The 22130-nt window shown below is 36.6% G+C and overlaps 1 protein-coding gene across 23 annotated transcripts in view; it reads left to right on the top strand.

The window, feature by feature from the left end:
- ncam1a (neural cell adhesion molecule 1a) overlaps window positions 1-22130 on the top strand; it is a 444821-nt gene that overhangs the window by 328212 nt on the left and 94479 nt on the right. For 16 of the 23 annotated variants that reach the window (XM_030154150.1, XM_030154151.1, XM_030154154.1 and 13 more), the window contains exons 6-9: window positions 2073-2190; window positions 6037-6197; window positions 8917-9059; window positions 17677-17706. In XM_030154150.1, coding sequence (XP_030010010.1) covers window positions 2073-2190; window positions 6037-6197; window positions 8917-9059; window positions 17677-17706 — 452 coding nt within the window. The remainder of the gene's footprint in view (window positions 1-2072; window positions 2191-6036; window positions 6198-8916; window positions 9060-17676; window positions 17707-22130) is intronic. The other 7 variants (XM_030154152.1, XM_030154163.1, XM_030154159.1 and 4 more) reach the window with 1 other exon arrangement.

Below are 22130 nucleotides of genomic sequence, written 5' to 3' on the forward strand. Positions count from 1 at the left end.
ACGTTTTTCAGTGGCAGAATCCCTTTCTAGATGTAAAAATAAAACAAACAAAAAAAGAACATCTCTGAGCTGAGGCTATATGCTGAAAAGGGCAAATTTTGACAAAGACAGATTTTGTTTTTGAGGGATTTAGTCATTTTAATACGATGACATGCCCCTTCATGCATACATGCCCTTGTCTCCCTTCGTCCTCCTTCTCTCTCAGCATTATTCTCCAAATGCTCGATTGCTGTGGACTCTGTTTATTACAGCCCAAGATCAGTTGGCTAAAATAACTAGTTAATCAATCTAGAAAACTTCCTATTTCAGAATGATAGTGGAGGCTGTATAGAGATATTGAGAGGTCTGTCTATCTGAGACAGAGTGAACCATGTAGCAAAAATGAAGTCTAATACCACTGATGGACAGTGGTATTGTGCCTCTAAAAAATCCTGAATAGATGTCAACAGAACTTCTCTCTCTCAAGATACTTAGATGTGTGCTGGTAGCAGGTTGTTAACTTGTACAAAGACATCTAAAGCCTCAGTTGCCTACACTCATGGTAATAGCCACAGAGAACTCAGTTCTATGTAGACGTTTAAGGTCAGTTTTTCCTTTGAATGTCCATCATCTCAGTCTTCAGTTGTTCAGTGTCTCTGTTTATAAGGGGAAAAGCTTGAAATGAATGAAATTATTTTGTTGTGCAAATGTGTAATAATGTTCATCATTTTCTTAAGACAGTGAGCCAGAGTTCAGCTGTAGTTCACCCATGTCTTTTTCCAGATTAAATCACTTCTGGCCCAAAAAGCCAAGATGGTGACGTCCAAAAAGTCCAATGTGAGGCTTCAAGTGGTGGTCCTTTTATACAGTCTATGGCGGGAGTTTTACAACGAAATGTCAGCACTCAGTTCAGTTATTGCTTTAGCTTTGGGCTTTTCATTTATGATGTCAATCAAAGAAAAGTCAGAACAATTCATTGTCCAACAATCATGAATGTTTATAACAATAAGTGTCTAATTGTCTAATAAATGTTAAAAGTTTAAAAGTAAATAGTTTTCAACTTGTTTAGGATGTTAGAAATACATTTATTTAAAATTATATTAGAATTCATCCACGAGGAATGTTGAAAGTGTTTAACTTGAAGTTCTAAAACAAGTTGATTTGATTACCCCCCCCCCCCCCCCCTTTGATTTCCAAGCCCTTCATTTCTCATTGATGATTTGTCAATGTAATAGTGTGGGCAGGCTCTCTACTTAAGGTTACTTTTATACACTGAACAACTTACCTAAACACACACACTATAAATAAATAAATAAATATATATGTATATATGTAAATATGTATGTATTTATATACTGTATGAACCCAGTGTATTTATGCCACTGTCTCAGTGTTCACCAGGGTCAGACACATTTTAACATATTTTGGCTACAAGAAATCAAAGAAATCATGAGCTGATTTCACACTAATGTTTAATAGGATAACATAATTGGCATTCAACCATCACGGTGTTCTGTAAAAATATATTTAAGTCCATTATTCAATACTATAAGAAGAGTCTGTAAGTGGAGTTGCATGTTTTTCCTAGAATTATAAAATTGTGATATTCACTTTATCACTACAAATGATCAGTGAGCAGGAACTTTTAACAACTATCTGCCATTATTACACAGAAAACTAATATGTATTAATTAAAAACTCCCTGATTCTTACTTTAAAGATAGACAGACAGACAGACAGACAGACAGACAGACAGATAGATAGATAGATAGATAGATAGATAGATAGATAGATAGACAGACAGACAGACAGACAGACAGACAGACAGACAGACAGATAGATAGATAGATAGATAGATAGATAGATAGATAGATAGATAGATAGATAGATAGATAGATAGATAGATAGATAGATAGATAGATAGATAGATAGGTCGGTCGGTAGACAGACAGACAGACAGACAGATATTACTGTTCAGTTTAATGAAGACGCTAAAGGTGTAATATGTCTACTGTCGCTCTTACAGTTCTCTTGTTCATATCCTTTTCTGTGCTTTCATTGCTTGTGCTAATAGTTTGTTATCTGTGTTTCAGTGCTTCCCTCTATCCGTGCTCGACAGTCGGATGTCAACGCCACGGCGGACAACGGCAGCTCTGCTCTGTTGGCATGCGACGCCGACGGCTTCCCTGAACCCACCGTCACCTGGACACAGTACGTCATCCACCACCACAGCCAATCACACATACTCATATGTAGATAAGATCCACTGAGATCACAGGATCTCTTTGTTCTGTGCTCACCTTTTTCCTTTTACCTCAGTGGAAAACATCATTAAGTACAGGAACGATGTGAAGCAGGGTTTAGGAAAAGATAAACCTGGTGCTGAGGGATTCACACTGAACCTTCTCCTGTCGCTACATCAACAACTTCAAAGACAAAGAGGCCAAAGAGGAAGATGTGAATCAAAGCTCCTGATTCTCAGATGTAATGAGCTGTAAAAGACTTTAATCGTCTGATGAGATGATGTTGTATGACTGACTGCAATTATGCATAAAACTCAGAATAGGAGAGTTAGACTGTAAAGTTAGACTGTAAAGCCTCAACAAAAGATTAACCAAACTGCACCATTAACAAAAAGTGCTTCACATAGAAATAACAAAAACACAGAAATAACAAAAACAGATTCTTCATAGTCAATTTTCACTTTCGTAACCATAGCATTATCTTCATTTGGAAGCTCTTGGTGTTTTAAATAGAATAACCACTAACAAATATAACCAGCTTAACCTTATCATTTTTGTTTTTGTTGAAGACTTTAAAATATTTAAGGTTTGCTGAACACCTGGAAGGTTTGCAGGCTTGTAATAAAGAAGAAAAGCAAGTTTTTGATAATGAAGGGCTAGAAGTTCTTTTGTGGTTTGGGTTTCCAGCAGCACTAACAAAATGACTTAAAAATTCCCACCCTGCATTGTACTTGCAGGGTGGGACTCACACATTTTATCACATTAGTGTCAATGAAAACACTGATCACATCTCTGAATCATGTAACTGCAGTCTCTAAAGGCTAAAGAACTACATCTGCAAACAACAACAATAAGTGATAATTTGCCATTTGCACTTTTTGGAATGTTAATTTGCTCACAAAAGTGAACTGGATGACAGCAGTTGGGTTTATTGGGTTAATTCTCAAGGAGGAGTTTGTTATGGTTTTTCAGCTGGAGATGGTAAAAAATGGGGCGATGGTTGGGTGTTGACACTAAAATAGCAGGAGTCCTGTTGAGTCTACGGTCCAAGAGGCTTTTTGGTACATGTGGATCTGACACATGCCCACCCAAACAGGTACATCCAGACAGAACCTCATGCAAGGGTTTATTTTATCACATTTTCTAAGTGACACTTCTTACATATTTCTGCCATTTTGCAACAACCAAAACTATAATCAAGGAGCTAATTTAGAATGAAGATTGCATTTGGACTCCTATTGAATTAGGGGGCAAATCTTTGGTTAGGATGGGTAATAGGCTGTGTGCTTTTCAGTTTAAGTACCAACAAATTCATTGGGAATTTAATAAATATATATGAGATACAGCTGAGTTTGGGCAGGGGGCGTGGGGGTGGGGTGGGGTGGGGTGGCTTGCAGTGATAATGGTAATAGTAGTGAACAACACTGTACTGGAAACACTGGAGGATGGATGATTAGTGCATTGGCATGTTAAACACTGGCACAAATATACACTTACTTAAGCCAAAAAAAAAAAAAAATCAGTCTATTCAAAACTCGCTTACAGTCAAATGTATGGACTATTAATTTTCTTCCAGCCCATATCTTACCATCAGCAGAATGTATGAATAGACTGAGATAAAGATTAAACTCATTGCACACTGTAACAACATAAACAGAATTTTGAGTCAGAGTACCTCGTTGATAGTTTGAACTCGCATTCAGCATATTTTATTTTATTTTTCGCTTTACTACTGGTATATTAATATCCTAATATGCATATTCTCCAAATATTCCCAATTAAACTCAGTTGGTAAGCAAATAAGGGTCAAACTGAAGTTATTTAGCAAGTATAAACATCCAACCTCTGAAAAGTATCTAAAAGTATTTTTATTATGTATTTTAAGTGTACAGTTGGCTTTTAAAGGATATTTGTGTGTAAATCCAACTGAACATCATGTCATATAGAAGTAATGTGAAGACAAAAGCAATAAACTGAATATATGTTGTTTTTTTTGAAGTATTTTACATATTTATTCTGTTTCCCCATCATTAGCCATTGCTTTTGCAATAACTTTCCTAGATGCCCTCATTATTGATTCCAACCTATTACCTGGTTTATAATTGGCCATTTTATCCCCTTACTATTATATTGTGTTAGTATTGTGTTACATGCAGTAATTGCCTTGATTGTTAACAGCATAATGCAACATTGTTTTCTGAAATTTTTTTTTTTTTTTTTTTTTATGGAATGTCTGTTTGCAGTGGATGGCTTATTCATTCATTCATTCATTCATTCATTCATTTATTTATTTATTTAAAGTAAAGCTGTAAAACTCTTTCTACTACACAGGACAAACATGTATTGCTAGGTCTCAGAAAGTTTAATACATTTTCAAGAATGTTCATGCAATTTTAAAGAAGCCTAAAATCTAAAAAAAAGTAAATAAATAAATAAAATCAGTGATGTTCCTTCATTAATATCAGAGTAGTATCCTATTATTGCTTTTGTTATTATTACTTGAATCCAATCATCAACCTCAACTGAACTTTTTCAATGGTTTCCTGGTTGTTTTAATAAATACACAGAATGACTAAATACATTACTAGCCTATAACCACAGTATTATCATACTTTTTTTCATCTACTGTGTTTTTTTGTGGGGAGATCAGTCGTAAAAGGTAAATTAAGATAAGATAACATAACATAAGATAAGACTTTATTTATCCCACTGTGATGAAATTGCATTGTTTACAGCAGCAAAAAATACAGAAAACAAAATGTAGAAGACAGGCAGAACATTTAAGAGTAAAACAGGAAATGTAGAAGAGTATGTGCAATTTAAATGACTTGTTCTGTCATGAAAACATTAACATTAGAACTTATAACCTGACTGTTGCTTTCTCCTTGTCGTGGACGCTAAATTATTCCTGGAGTAACTTTACTCAATCCACATTTACTTTGTAACACATCCGATGCCAGCTCTTGGCTCCGGATGCTTAATCACTGTTCAGTTTCGACATGCGGTATAAATAACCAGCGTCTTGGAGCTGCAGCTTCATGTACTTTCACATTTATTGGTATATCATTCACTGCTCTGTCATGTAGCAGCACCACCGCTGTGCTTGGGAATCTTTAAATGTTTTTTTTTTTTTTTTTTTTTTCCCTGTTGAGAATTGACTGAATAAGACTGTTGAATACTGTGATGCTGCAGCCGGCTGACTTTGCCTCTGTGTGATGGGGAGATGTGGAGGCTGAGGGGGATGCAGATCCTGGCCAGAGGAAGGTTGATTCAGACAGTGAGGTTGTCGGGAGGACAGATGGGTGAAGAAACAGAAGGCTAAGGCTCTATTTGTTCTGGTTTTCCCGGGGCTGCTGACAGGCCTGTCATTCACCGACTGCCTGCAAAATGCTTCAGGAAGGCTGCCGCTACAAGAATACAAATACTTAATTCCTCACAAACAGGATTCTGACCTCTGGTGAAAGCTACTGGCTCTGGAGAGCTAAAGAGAGGTTCAATAAAGTATAAAACAAAAACAAAACACCTGCATCATCAAATTGGTGCATGGCCTTCTTAAAAACACAGATGTAAGGGCTAAAGGAGAGCTGAGGCAGACAAAAGCTGGCGAAATGTTGGAGATTTTCTCAGAGGCACACAGTACAGTAAAGGACAGCTTTTACTTTTTTGGTCTCCAAGCCATTGTTGTGCACCAGCTGCTCTTTTTGCCTGAGATAAAACCCAAAGCGATCACGGTCAGCGATGTTGGAAGCTTATTTGCAGGCCCCTCAAGTGGTCTTATCCTCTTTCTCTCTGTCTCTCTCTCTCTCTACTACAGTAACAACATTGTCCTTGAATCTGGTGATAAGTACAGCCTGAACGAGGATGGCTCAGAATTGGTAATAAAAGACGTCAAGAAAGTGGATGAAGGAGATTACACTTGCATCGCCAAGAACAAGGCAGGAGAGAAAGCTGAGGAAGTCAGTCTGAACGTGTTCGGTAAGAGAATAAGTGGCCTACTAGAACACTGTAGCGCTCTCTGGCCTTTTCTTTTGTACTTTCTGACATTTGCTGTTCACCCCTCCACAGCATTTCCACTGTGAGTGCAGAGTCACACAGCGTGAAGCATACCATTTTAAGAAAAGCGTGTCCTATTGAAAACTAATTAAGCTAGCCCTTAAGACATTCGGAGTTATCAAAGTACAGTTTTTATTCATGAGGAAATTTGCACCAGCCTTATGTAATCGTTTGTTTGACGAACCATTGTAGGTTAATGGTTATGCAACTGCCTTTAAGTCTGTATTGGGCAATAACAATAATAATGATATGGAATAGCTATTTAAAACTGCACCATTTTTATTAAGAGTTCATCAATGCAGGAATTTGGGAAAATCGTATTTAGTGTTTAAACAGGATTTTCCCAAGCCCACTGGCTAAATCACCTTTAATGCTAACACTATGTACTGAGACTGAATTCCTCTATAATACCGTGAGTTAATGTTTAACCTATCACCTTGTTGGTTCATTTTCATTGGTGTGATATCACATTAGATATGACAGTTTTCAGTTTGACACGCTCATGAGTGCAGCCTTAAAGGGGGAGGAGTTTTGTGTGCTTTTAAGGATATATAAAATGCTCAAGCTAACAGGACCTATTATTGCACACCCACTTCAGGGGAACAAGAAATAAAAGAGGCACTGAAGAAGACTATGGGAGAAAAAAAAAAATTACCCCTACATAGAAATTGGTGTGCACTCTCTTACACCATGAGGGTCATTATTGTAGAAATGGAGTTAGCTAATGTCAACAAACGATCAGCTGCTAGCACAAAACAGACTCCAGCACAAACTTCACATATACAAATCTTACATATTGAATATTTCAAGGGTTATTTTGGATTATTTGAAGTATTACTGTGCTTTTATGCTGAGCTGTTTATCAGTGTATAGATAGCAGTTAGCACCACCCAACTCTACTTACACAAAACTGAAAAAGTGTGGACGAGGCCAGGAGTCAATATGATAACTTACAGAAAGCCCCATGTTTACATGTAAACTCCAGTATATTTAGGATATTTTCAATGCTTATCCTTTTCCTCGTGCAGCTATCGAAGCCCTGAAGCACTGTTTAAAGCCACTGTGCTCCCCTGACAAACCCTGCAGAGTGGCGGCTGCTTTACCACTGCCGTCGTCTGTTTACTCACTCTGAGCATGGTGTCCCCTATATACATACTGCAGCGACACAGCAGCAGCAGTGATGTGCAAAATTTTATTACAAGTTCTTAGCCACTAGTTAACCAACTTGGCTATGCTTTAGGCGTCATAATGCAACCTCCTCCCTCCCTACCCTCTCTGCCTACGCTACCAAAGTAAGCGATCTGGAATCCATATAGAATGGAAAGGAAACATTGTAGAAATAGGCACATACTGTAGCGGTGTTTTCAGACCGGCAGAGAACTGTGCCAGTGCCGGTTTCCACACCTAATCTTGAACCAACCGGCATGTTCACACTGGAAGTCAGTGTTCAGGAACTGAAAATTTGGCCGAGTTAAATCCGAGTTGTAATGTTCTGTGATGCATTAAATAAAAACCCTCTTTTGAGAGTTCTGTGTCATCTTTAATGCCACTCGTACATTAACTTGCACACTTGCGTTTTTTCTCCTACAACCTATCCCATCATGCATCAGTCCTACTACATCTACAGTAAATGAATGAGTGCCGTTCACAGGCAAGTACTTCAACTCTCAGTGTAACTGGTGCAGGAACCAGCTGACCAGCTGGCTGGTCTGAAAACAGTTGAAAAACTTCTAGCTGTCAACTTTTATTCTGAGGTAACTGGTTTTGATGGTACTTAAATGAGGTAACTAGTTCAAGATAACTTAAATCTGGTGATCTGTAAGTTGCAATTTTTCAGTTTCTTGACAAATTCTACTCTTACTCACCAGAAGTCACAATTTAAATGGTTATTTTGCAAAATTTCCCTCTGGGGGAGCATGCCTCCGGATCCCCTTAGTCCTCCTAGGTTGCTGGCACAACACCACTGCTACAAACATTTCTAGGGGACACACTGCTCTGAGATTTTGGTGTTTTAAGAAATGATATTGGGTCTAATTCAACAAACAAACTAACTGAATGAAGTAGTCATAAACCAGCCACTTCTGGGTTCTGTCAAGAAAAAAGTGCTGTTTTTGTCAAGGGAGTCTGTAAAGTATGAAGCTGTTTTTATACCTGGGGTTTGTTTGGCCATTTTAGTTGATGGATCTGAGAACCTGGAGCAGTTCCCCTGGGTTTGGTTTATTTACACATCCATGTGAGAATGCTCACTTCATCATTTTCATGACCCACAGTGTTCACATGTTGTTTCGGATTGAGGTTGGATCACTTTGCTGCCTCAAACTTAAATTGAATTTTTGTTTCATACCAAGGCTATCTCTTCTAAATAGATAGATAGATGTACTTTATTGATCCCAAACTGGGAAATCACATGAATTACATAGCCACAGTGAAGTGATTTCCATCGACTGCAGGTAATACATTTACTATGAATAAATATCTTTGAAACACTATACACTTTGAAAAATCCAAACTGACACTTTAAAATCTCCAAGGGATGGTTTTGTTAGCAGATGCTTACAGTCGGCAGATGCCACCAAAGCCACCTTTTATACGAACGTGCCGTGTCATCTGGAAATGATCTTTTCTCTCCTGTTGTTTCTAGTGCAACCCAAGATTACCTACCTGAATAACCAGACTGCTGAAGAGTTTGATGACCAGGTGGCCCTGACCTGCGAGGCCTCGGGCGACCCCACACCCACCATCTCCTGGAGCTTTGAGAACAGGGTGTTCACTGAAGGAGAGCAGGTACTGATGCAGGATTCTGACCAACACACTTTCTTATTTGCTTGTTTTTTGTGAATGACTGTGTATTCTTAGGCTGACACTCCACTCATCTATTCACATCTGTGTGTCAGTACATTGCTGGTCTAACTGTAAGGGCTGCAGAGTAACAACAGAGGCATCAGTAACTTCATAGATGCACTGGTGACGCAGCTTCACAGCTTCATGTTGCTTCCAGCTCTGCTTGTACAGAATCCTTCCACCTCTTTTGTCATTCTGCATTTGATTTGACCTTGTTATTCGACAAGTATTCAGGTATAAGATATTTATATTTATCTCCAACTCCAGTCACCAAAAAATTATGCCGCTTGTTGGATTGGTTCAAAACGCAAAGACATGGTAAGAAGAAGAAGAAGAAGAAGAAGAAGAAGAAGAAGAAGAAGAAGAAGAAGAAGAGGTGGAATATAAATGAGGAGGCATTTACATTCAGGGCAATCTTGAGGGTTCTGTATTTCTATTTCTTTTTTGTTGTTTTTTTTTGTTTTGTTTTTTTACTGAGTATTCCTATTCCAATTCACCTCTTGCAGTCTTTACTCTATGCATTTATCTAATTTCAATGAATACAAGTTTCTTTCTTGAAACTGAGAATTTTTACACAAACTACATCAATTTATAAATCCTCATGCACTTTAACACTATATGAAGCAGTTAAAAAGCTATAGCTTTAAACTGTTTACTTATCAACACATTAATGTTAGTCATGAAATATTAGAATATCCAGATCCATACTGCATTATAACACTACAAGTGGGGGTGTTAGTTCATGACTTCCTTTTCACATCTGATAGCAATAACCAATCAATTAGTCAATTACCTCTATCTCCTTCATGCTTCTGTTGCTATCTACACACATGCTATCTTCATTTTTGACAGCTTTCCGCATCTATCTGGAATTTTGTTAATGATTATGAACATTTCTAGCTTTAATACCAGAGGGAACATGTGCAGATAAGCGTGGCATAAAAAAGGGGGAAAAAAAAGATTTCCAGGCAACATTGACTGGTGTTGTTAAAAGTATATGTCATGCTCAAGTTCACTCCATTAGTCATTTAAAAAGAAATATTCTTTCAACATTATCATGAAAAGTGAGCATTACAAATTTGCAGAAAATGAGGCTAAAAAATTAGTGGAGTGCAATTAGCTGAATAGTTTCTGTTGTCGGAGCTAAAAGCCTGGTTGTAAATCTCACCTCACCAAATCTCATCTCAAACAGACTCTTTTAAGCTCTTTTATGTGTGTGTAGTAAAATGCTGCAATAATCCACTCTGAAAATGAGTGGGCACTTTTCACAGCATAATATCATAAGAAAAAAGCGTCTTTTCCATATGAGGCTGCAGACGGGTTATGGATCTTTGTCACGCTCTGGTACATGTACCTGATTTTCCCTTCATGTCCTCCAGGAGCACTGCAGATAACAGTGGATTAAAGTCTTGTCTACAGAACATGGTAAAAAGGCTTCTTAAGCTGTGTGAGCCCTGAATACCATGTGCTTTTTCAGCTTTACAGTGGTCACAGCGTGTTGACAGTCATGAGCCTGAAGGGAAAATCTCATCCCTGGTCTATTGTTGTGCTCTTATCGCCTCATTAAAATAGTATAATTTTGAAAAATTCATCTTAACACTGTATTCTGACAACATGCATCATGTGTTCAGAGGATTAGTCAGCAGAGATGGGTAATTTTCTGCTGTGAATGCAGTAAATAGTATTAAGATAATTACCTTGCTGCCTCCAGCAGGTTTGTGGATTGAGGGAGAATTACTTCATCACTTAGTGTCGCATCCAGAGACTGCCAGAATATGAACACATCTTCATTTCACTGCTTATACTAATCATTCAGGTGCATTACACTCCCTTTAACAGCAAAAGGTGCTCTCTTTGCATCACAACAATAGGTGAACAACTCTGAATATGCAGTAACTGCAGAGAGAGCACCTGTCCTGTTGTGTCCCTGGGGACGTAAAGGGACTCAGTATCTGGGCCACGCTGGCCTATTTATTCACCACTGCACTGCTGTTGTCAGCTTCACTAAAAGCATCTATAGTGTCTAACAGCTTTCACATATTATAATATTAGATTAGATTAGATTAGATTAGATTGATCAGGAAATTAAGGTTCCAGTAGCAGCACAACACCAAATGTATACATATAAGAAGAATTACAAGACAAAAAGAAAAGAAAATAGTAATAATAATAACTATAAAAACAGTAGTGACAACAGCCAATTGCACATTTGAAGTACAAGTAGAAATAAGTAATACAGTACTAATAATAATGATAAATTAAAAAAAAAAGATAATAAGTAATTATGTCATAATATCATAATATAATTTTATATAACAGAAAGAATAATGACAGTAATAATACAGTAATCATCGAAATAGTTGTAACAGCAATATATAAGTAATAGGTAATATAAGTACTTATAAGTAGTAGTAGTAATAATAATAACAATAATAATCATCATCATCGTAATCATAATAATCATGATGATAATAATAGTGGCAAGAAAAAGAAGAAGAAGAAAACTAAATTAACAACAACACACACATATTTCATAGTGGAAACTGCATAGTCCCACTGGTAGAACATTAGACATTCTGCTCTATCTCAGCCTCGTCTCATCCTCCTCATCTTCATCCTCAACATTATGCTGTATGTGACAAACTTGAAAAATATACAGTCTGTCAAAGACACCCAGACCCCTGACAAAAAAATATAAGCATTTTCATAAATTCAGGACTCATATAAGTTGTGCACATGTTAAATACAGTAGATTAACATACATGTTTGGTTTGTTGCAACAGAATAATTAATGTGAGATTGAGTCCAAATACACTGCAGAGTGCATTTAATATATAATTTAATTTATAGACTGTATAGAACTAGTGGATGGAGGAACCATGGCATCACCTATTGGTTACTGTAGTGTCAGCAGTTTGGTCATTGTTTGACCATGTTGTCTTTTTGGAGATGGAAGTGGTTATAATTGGGACAAACAGGCAGAATGTCTGGAGAGAGTTACAAGTCAGTGTTTAGCAGTATCTCAATACTCACTAGAGATTAAGAGTCTTTATTTGTCAGTATATAGATCACACGTGTAGACATGCACCACACACTGACCTCCTGTATTTAACCCATCACTAGAACATGCAGGAACACACCACACACTAGGAGCAGTGGGCTTGCCATATCAAGCCTCCAGGGAGCAAATTGGGGGTTAAGTGCCTTGTTGAAGGGCACATCAGCTAACAACTTTCTGCCATCCCAGGGAATCAAACCAACAACCCTTCGGTCACAAGCTGAATCTCCAGCCTTCTAGGCCACAACTGCCCCAACTGCTAACCTGCTGGTTCTGAAAAAACAGGAAACATCCTTAGACACTACATAATAAAGTGGTTTTAGTCAAACCTATTATTCACAACTACAGTGGAGCTGTCTGTCAGGAAAAAAAGACATTGTCCAATGGGCTGTCAGTCACACATGTCAATAAATACCTAATGCAGCAGAAGGAAAATTTACAATTTGACCTGAGATAGTATTAACAGAGAAAAAAGTTAAATAAAGACCAGAAAAATTACAAGGAGGCCCAAGTAAACCAAATAAAGCCACATTGACTCCTGATAAAAATAGGGAAGAAGTTAAATGTAAGTCAGTGGGAGCAGCACACTTCCGTCTGTGTTGGCTTCATTTTGGAACTCAAGTCCTTTTCTCTTTTCTTGATTAGTGTTATTGTTTGAAATGAACAGATGCTTGAATGGATTTATACATCAGGCTCTAAATAAGTAAAACATAGCTGGTAACGTGCACTTGAAGTTCATCAAGTTTTGCCCATCAGGTCAATAAATAATGTCAGAGTTCAGGGATTGCCTGGGATTGTTCTTCTGAACTTCACTTGAGTGAAATAATTGATCCTATCCTCAGACTCTATGATTGTAAGTTCACAAATGCAGAGACAAGGTGTGTTTATGGTAGTTATTTTTACATCCAGCATCTATAGCAGGGGTGTCAAACATGCGGCCCGGGGGCCAATACCAGCCCACCAAAGATTCCACTGCAACTGCAGGATGAATTTGTGAAATGCAGAAATTACACTGAAGATATAAACAGTCAAGGATGTCGAACTCATTTTAGTTCAGAGGCCACAAACAGACCAATTGTGATCTCAAGTAAAATAATGGCATAATAACCTATAAATAATGACAATTCCAACATTTTCTCCTTGTTTTAGTGCAAAAAAAAACATTAAATTATGAAATTATGAAAACATTTACATTAACAAACTGTCCTTTGACAATAAAATGGGACTAACCTTAACAAATGTGAACAACCTGAAAGAAAATTAAGTGCAATTTTAACAATATTCTGCCTGTTTTGTTTTGTGCCTTTGTAGATCTGATCCGTAATGCGCATGTATAAGTGAAGAGTTGAGTCATAATATTGTTAAAACTGCACTTATTTTTCATAAGAAATTTAAGTTTTTTCAGGTTATTCACATCTTTTTTGTTTGAGTAGTTCGTTAACGTAAATATCTTCTCTTATTTTCATAATTTAACCTTTTTTGTGCACTAAAACAAAGAGAACAATTTTTAGTTGTCATTATTTCTAGGTTATGGTATTATTTTACTGTTCCAGCCGTTAGGAATCAAATTGGGCTGAATGTGGCCCCTGAACTAAAATGAATTTGACACCCATAAACTATACGGTTAATGAGCACAGGCTGCTAAAACTGTCCGACAGTGAAACACCAAAGGTAAAAGGTGCATGAAATGAACACACCTTTCATGGGATTAGTTCACTTTGATTTTCTTTAAATGCTTTGATATGACAGTAGTGGTTTGCTCCAATTATTCTAAGCAACACAGCAAATATTAATGTGTTGGATTTAATACTTAAATAAGGTTGTGCTGTTACTCAAACCTAACCACTTATGGGACGCAGGAAATTTGGATTATTTAAAGGCAAGTTTTGTGAGATCAGTAGTGTTTTGTTGTATTATTGACATGACTGTGGGATAGATGGAGGGGAATGAACATCAGTTTATGAACATGTAAACCATCTTCAGGCTGACTTAGTCCAAGTGCATTTGTCACTGTGAAATTCATAAAAAAAAAAACCTCAATAACAGATCAATAAAACAGATGTAAAGATGTCTAGACCATGCCAGAGCAAGTACAGTGTCTTTCAGCCACTGGTCCACTGCATCATTGGCCAAAAAATCAATAGTTTTATCAACACTCTCTGTTTCAGATTTGTAGTACCTAGTGATATGGGACTTTACGGTTCTGAGAAAACAGGATTAACCCTTTATACGGCACTCTGTGACATACTCTGAAATTCAAAATTTCAACCTTAGTATGTTATTAGACATCATCTACCTCTTCTTACCATAAAGCATTTGAGCAGCACTTGCTAAAAAGTAAACACATGCAATAAAACAACTGTTATAAGGTCATAAACTGACAAAAATCACTCATATTCACTATTTACAGCTTCAAAATGTCCATAAAATCTCTCTGAATTGCTGTTTTGCGATTCTACAAACCAACATGCTCCTGGACCTGGATTGGCCCCATATTTAATGGTTGAAGAAATGACCAAAAATAGTCACTTGCTCTATAAAGGGTTAAAGATGTGCACAGTGCAGTAGCATTTCAAGACAATTTTAACATCATCTGGCAAAATAAAGACTGAAAAGGGATTTCACTGTAAACAATCAATCACAATGAAAATTGGATGTGGCAGAAAATACCTTCATTTATTGTAAGCAATAGGTAGAGTTTGGTCAAATAGTAAAATAAGAAATGCATGTCTGAAATGCATGCTATATTTAGGCATTTCAGTAGACAGAGAATATCAGATTAGAGCTGAAACAATTAATCAATTAATGATTCGATTACCGTTTTCCTGAATCAAAGTTTCATTTCTTTAATTTTGCTGCTGGTAAGCATTGGTTTCTCTGTTGTTGTTAATTAGTTGGACCCAAATGTGTTGAAGACTGCAGTGCACATATTGTTTATCATTTGACTTGTTTGTCGTTTATAACGATAGATATTTGTATATACTTTTATATTGTTATTATTATTTCTGTATAGATATTTTTTATATATCCTTTTACTTTTATGCTTTTTGTGGTTGTTTCAGCTGGTTCTGGAATAAAGAACACGTTGTTTGTCATTTTCAGACATGTCTGTTCCGTATTTTTACTATTTTTTTGTTTTGTTTAATCGAATCGAATTAGATAAAATAATCAACAGATTAATCAATTCCAAAAATAATCGATAGCTGCAGCTTTCTATCGGATGGTGCTCACCCCTGGCACAAGGTTTTAAGGAGATTCTGCAAAACCAAGGAAAAGACCCAAATGCAAACAATGTCATTTCATAGGAATTTTGGTCGCCCTGAGGAGTTGCTTTTATTTTAAAGCATTTTTACTGGGAAACATTCAGCAGATCATCTCCGGCTTCCTGCTGCAAGGGTTATCAGATGCCTCTGCCACTCGACTTAAGTATCCCTGGTTTTTCCTATTAATTGTGTTATTCATCACTGCCAGTCAGCAGCAATATTCACACAGCACAGTGCATATATACAATGACTGATGTCTTTTTTCAACTGCAACACTGAACTCACAGGAAGGCTGGAGACTCATAGAGGTCCCAAATTTCCTCTGGCTCTCACAACATATCACCATGTCACTTTCACCAGTCTATCGCTTTTTGGTGCTGCTATAATCAGAAAATCACACTGACATTTAGTGATGACTGTTTCTAATTTTCATTAATTCGTCATTCATCACTGGTCCATTTCCTGTTCGCCACACTCTGTCCTCCATTCACATTGGAGTTCTCATTCACCCCAGCCAAAGTCATTGCACTGGCTGCCACTGTCTCTTTTGCATATCATCGCCATGTAAAAAGTATTACTGATGGTATCTTTGGTTATCTCTTCAGAGAGAATTCCAATGTGAGGCAGAGGTTCTCTTTATACTTGGCTGTATGCAGTGTGATTAGAGTAATCTATATATGCTTGTCATTAACAAAAGGTAAGTGTCATGTACAAAAATGACAGAGTTTATCAAAACACAGAATACTATGATAAGAAAAGAGCAGGAAATGGATTCCCTAGAAACCTCCACAGCTTATCCATAATGAGTTTCTGTGCCTTGTTTTCCTTTGTGCACCTCTTTATTCTCTCATGGCAGTGCATTAATTAATAACTGATTTGGTGGCTCCCACTTGGATTTAGGCTCATTTGCCCAAGTATCAACCCCAACCTAGCCCACAAAGACCCAGTGCTACATTTTGTGGCAGCTCACACATGATTTTTTCTCTCTATTTAACCTTTCATATACTATTTATTATAATATTATATTCTGTATTTTACATTTTTTCAGTGAAAACCAAGTATTATTTACCAGAAATTTACTGATCATGTAGATGTTTATTAAAGCTCAGATTAAAGTTGAGGGTTATTATATCAGAAAGAGAGAAAACTGAAGAAAAAGTGACTTTTTTCAGCAAACCTATCATTAAGTGAATATAAAACAAGTGTTTCCATCCACTGTCATTGATCCAACTCTATGGATTTTACTGGTGGATCGCTGTTGTAAAAGATGACAGTGTTTCCATGTTCACAATGGAACCTCTGAACATCCAAATGGGTCGTATCTGATGACCATGAAAAGATGACAAACTGCATTTTACACCAATTATTTACATGTATTGATAGGATTAGGGGATCAAAAATTATTAAACATTTTAGATCAGTAGATGCTTTTGGTTGCCAGTGGCTGTTTGGGTCTTTGAGGGTTAAACATTCAAACAAATGTAAAAGTTAACTGAAAATGGGGTGTTTATTATAGGTAAAACATACATATGTACTGTATATTTATATGTACATATAAATATATAATATATGCATTTAGTTTTCCAACAGTACCAGTGTTTGTATATGTTGTACGTGTGTCTATTGCTGTTGCTTTGACTGTGTCTGAATTTTTTTTTGTTTGTGTTTCTATTTTTAACATTAGAAAGCAACTGCACAGATGTCAAAGTTGATTTAAGTCCTACACACTAAGCTTTGTGTCAACCTTATTATAATCAAAGTGTCTGAGTGAGTTCTAAAGTTTCCAAGTTTCTTATTTACTGTTTTGCAGTTAAACAGTTCATCTGGATGTTAGTCATTTGCTGTACACATGGGAAAGCCTGTAAATAAAAGTGATCTACCTCGACTTAAGCACACACAATGTTTGCTGTGGTAACATTCTAAGCACAGTTTGCTGAAAATGACTTTATCTCTCTGTGCGAGTTTTGCTGCAGTTAATTTGTCATGCATTTGGAAATAAAAGTCAATCAAATTCAGCTTGGGAAGACGGAAAATGCCACAATGTTATGCTTAATAGTCAGCAGGAGTGTAATAGATCCAAACGTGTCTATGGGTCAAACATGTTAAATCAGTTATGGAGCTTTAAACATGAAATGCTTTGAGTGAAATGATTCACATGTAGGTAAATCCTGTCTGCAGTCAACAGCATGTCTTGCTTCACTTTGTTGAGCTTTGTCTTCCTGTTGTTTGTCCTTTCTAGGCTTCTTGGACGCGACCAGACAAATACGAGGTATTTCTACTTAATACCGTAGTCAGACTATAGTTGCAATAACCCAGAATTCTTGTAGATCCCCTATTTTTGTTGCAGAGCAGAAGTGTTGTCAGCCTGCCAACATTTAATGCACCATATTTAGTTGTGTGCTAAATATGTAGACCATTAGACACGTAGTACACTACATTAAACCCATTTAGTTCCAGTACACATTTAGACTTGCCCTATTTACTTGTCCCTGTTTCATTTTGTAGATAAAGTCCATGGTATCCAAAAGTAGGTGTTTGATTTTGTTAGCTGTACCACGCTGCCCTTTCCTGCTGCCATGGTCTGGTTAGTTCTGCTTTGGATGTTAGTAGGTCAGCAGCTTTACAAGTTCACGTAGAGGACACTGTCTGCTCTGCTGCAGGCCAACCATGGCACAAACTCACAAACTGTACTAAATATTAACACACACCGTTTCAATTATGTAGTTTAATAAGATTCTGTATGTTTTTACTCCAACCTTACTGCAGTAGAACAGTCAGCTTAACCTGGGGCTTCATGTTACAATGGTTTCATTAGGTCAGTTCATCCAAACAAGAAAAATATTTCTTTCTTTGGCTCTGTTTGCTCAGGCCTGGAGACAGAAGTAAGTTTTCTACTCTCACTGTTATGACAGAAGGGAATAGAACTCAACTCAGTTTTTTACAATGGTTGCAAAAGTAACTGGTCATCATTTAATTCCATTTTTTGCAGTATTTTGCATTCCCTAAACATACAAATCTGAACAGGAAAGAAAAATAATCCCATCAAAGTTTGATTTGGTGACCCCATGGTAGTATATGGTTGGAAATGAGCATGCAAAGTCTTGACTCTTATCTCAAAGTCAAAACTCATTTTCAGAACTTACAGAACATATGACGCTAACCCATTTAACCCATTTACTTCCAAACATTGACCAATTTAGTCTAAATTTGAGGCTTTAATGTAACAATAAGCATTTAACTTAAGTTAATTAAGTTAGTTAACTCAAGTGTCACCTTTAATAAGTGTGAATTTTCAGTGTCTCACAGCCTAGTATGGATGAATCGTATTCATTTACCGTCCACATCCACTGTATAGTTATAGTAATTGTATAATGCAGGTAGATTCACTTTGATGCTGTTTCTGTTTTAGTTTTTTGTAGACAGTTTACTCTTCTTTGTGGAATGAAAGATTTTGCAATGATCGTGACTTATGGTTAATCACTGTTTGGAATTGTTTAAGCTTGTCTTCTTTGTCCTTATGTGGTAAGTATGGAAGTCACACCCTTATTTTTGGTAGAATTTCTTTTCTAGTTACATTTACTAAACATAAAGTGGTAAACTTGAAAGGAAGTCCTGCCCCCTTGTGCCCCATGGGACCAAACTTTAAAAGAATATATATGAGCAAAGGCAAATATTTTTCTTTTTTTATTTTAGAATTTGTTTCATACATTTTTTTAAGATTTATTTCTTGATTTGTGAAATTGTCTTTTAAAACAAATGCCAAGCTCCATCCCAAACTCAGATGGGTCCAACGACAGACCCGTTTTTTCCTGAAAATCACCTCAGTAACAGGAAAAAAAACTTAACTTCAGTAGCATATTTTTACATCATATTTTTAGGCAAATAAAATGCAACTCAGCACAGGTTTTTTTTTCCAATTTAGCTACTTTTAAAATTTGTTTGGAAACTTTTAGTAACCAGAAAAGTGAGTCAAATGCTAAAACACACACATTTTCCCTCTAAATGACACCAAATGATTTTCTCTGTCAGGCAGAAAAACCCACAGTCTGTCTGCCTAGCTGTAAAAGTCAGTGTTTTCAACTAATCCACTTTGTTGGTATATTTAGTGATTTTTCTTGTTGTAGGCTCCTAAGTAGACTGTAAGTTTAACATAATGTGCTCCACACTTTTAATACCCCTCAGCCAAATATAGCGTAAGATTCTGTTGAAAGATACTGCCCTATAATTTAGATTAGATTTTCTTTGTGTAAAACATATTACATACATATTTATATTTAAAAGTACTCAGATATTATAACCGTACAAGGCCACTGGATCTTGAAAAAGTAGGTCAGGTGACCTATTTTCAATAGGCCTCTGCTCCATGCCAAGATGCATCCACAGTATAAATTTGATGCGGATATCTAAATGCATTCTTCAGATAATGCGTCAAACAAACAGACAAATAAATACTTCATCTAAGTAACTCCTCCAGAGTGTCTCTTTTGGGTCACTTTACCAGTCAATAAACTGTAAAGCAGGACGGCTGGAAAAACAAGAATAGACAGAGTATAGTTCATTTGTAGTTGTAAACATATTTAGGGTATTTTTATTCTCACTTTTTGTCTCTAACACAATGTTATTCCTCTCTCCTACATCGTTCATTACAATTTCATGCACCTTTCCAATTCTGCAAATTAGGTGATGATGTCATTTAGCTATTTTTTCTGACTTATAGGACAGACAATAGATACTTTACATACTGAGGAGTCGGAGACACTCCTCATTAAGACATGTCTTCTGTCTGATTACTACATATGTTCAGTTTGCAGCTTGGTTGAGGAGTGCTGAGATACTCAATCCTCGAATAGGTTGAGTATTTATTCACCGCTGCTGCTTGAACATTCTCTGTAATAACTTCAAATGGTCCAGGAACAGACTCAAGTTTTTGGGGCAAAAGTATAGCAGAGGTCAGCAGAAATGAAGAGTGAGGGTCAGACGACCCTGGACCCTGGAGTTAATTATTAGTCCTGGTCCATAGAGCAGGAGGAGGCTGCCCTCTGGTATCTGAGAGAGCCAAAAAAATCAATATGGAGACACATTGGTTGAAATAGGCTGTTACAAATTAGCAGTTTTTTGACCATCAAATATGCTTTTCTCTATTCATTCATCCAAATCCATTATCGAACTTCTGATTAAAATGCCTCAAAATAGGAGTCTGTGAAGTGTCTCTCATATCAGTTCAATGTATTTTAGTATTTCTGGTTTTAGCCAAAACATGTGAATTGAAGTGTCACTCCAACAGAGGACTATTTCTCTAAGTAATCAAAAACCAGACAACCACATTGACATCAGGTTCAGAGCTAATTACTAAATTTCATCTTCAGCTCTCTCCCACTGTATGGTGTCTGAGTGTGGTGAATTATACTGCAAAGAGAAACACTCATATGGGAAGAACATGTTGAAATAAAATTATAATCAGCTTTAAAGCACATCACTAAAACGCATTATGTTTCAGTCAGGAACACTTTGGTCAAGCTTATTATCAAACTCTCTTCATCTGATCTGGGCCTTTACATTTTGTATAGATAGAGTCTAAGATGGTGGTGAGGAGGGCATCATCTGTGATCTTATTATGGTGAACATTATACTTGCCCATGGGTGGTGACACTGAACGTCTAAATCCAGAGGCAATAGGTTGATAAAAAATATGTTTCCTGCTACGCTCAGATGGCTGCTGGATTTTTTTTTTTTCTCTCCAGCATTCATAGGATAGTGAGTTCAGCAATATTCAATCATATTAATATCTAACTAGATGTACACTGCAGACATTATCTTTCTTTTTTTCTCAAATAGAACTTAAACTAGCACAAAAAGTAAATATAACATGGCAGAGCTAAGTTTTCAGTTTCATTTCAGCAGCGCGTCAAACCTACAGAATCACTTGACTTGTGTCGAAATTCATAGTCTTCAGTCCATCTGGTAATGAGAGGATCATAAGAATGCCATGTGAAACAACACTGTTAAAACACAAGAAGCCTTTCAGTCAGACTCCCCTATGTGTTTCAAGTGTTAGAACATTTAGTTCTGAACATTGACTTTGAATAACAAGGATTCACCTTCAGTAAACATTAAGAACCTTAGGATTTCTGTTGGTTCAAGAATTCCCCAAAAGGAAGACTGCAGTTTTGTACATGATCTTGTTCACTTGTACTTCGTGCACATCTGCTGAAATTACAGATGAAGCTGGAAAAAGTTTGGAAATTTCTAATTGGACCTGAAGTAGTCATTATTTAATCAGAAATACTGAGATCAAGTTTTAGAATAGGACTGAAACTTTTTTGTTTGGCTAAAGTTAACCAGCAGAGTAAAATATGCAACTGTTTTAGGGAAAAATAAATCACTGATTAGGAATAATAATATAATGTATCAGCATCAAATAGATTTTGTGTATTGCAGAAAATAATTTGATGTATGACAGCAGTAGATGACACAGCGAGTGAAGTACTGAGAAAAAACCAGCGAATTTGAAATATAAAACATTCCGTTCTGATTCTGTTGTCATTGTTATTCTCAAAAAGAGACAAATGAACACAACTACACTTTTGCAAACATCTACGGCAATGTTTTTTGTGTGACACTGACAGGTCTGTTAGAGGCTGAACGGTCTCTGTGGGTGTTTTACCCAGAAGTTTGTCTCTGTGTTACACCTAG

Source organism: Sphaeramia orbicularis, chromosome 14 (genome assembly GCF_902148855.1).
Source record: "Sphaeramia orbicularis chromosome 14, fSphaOr1.1, whole genome shotgun sequence".
Taxonomy (NCBI): Eukaryota; Metazoa; Chordata; class Actinopteri; order Kurtiformes; family Apogonidae; genus Sphaeramia; species Sphaeramia orbicularis.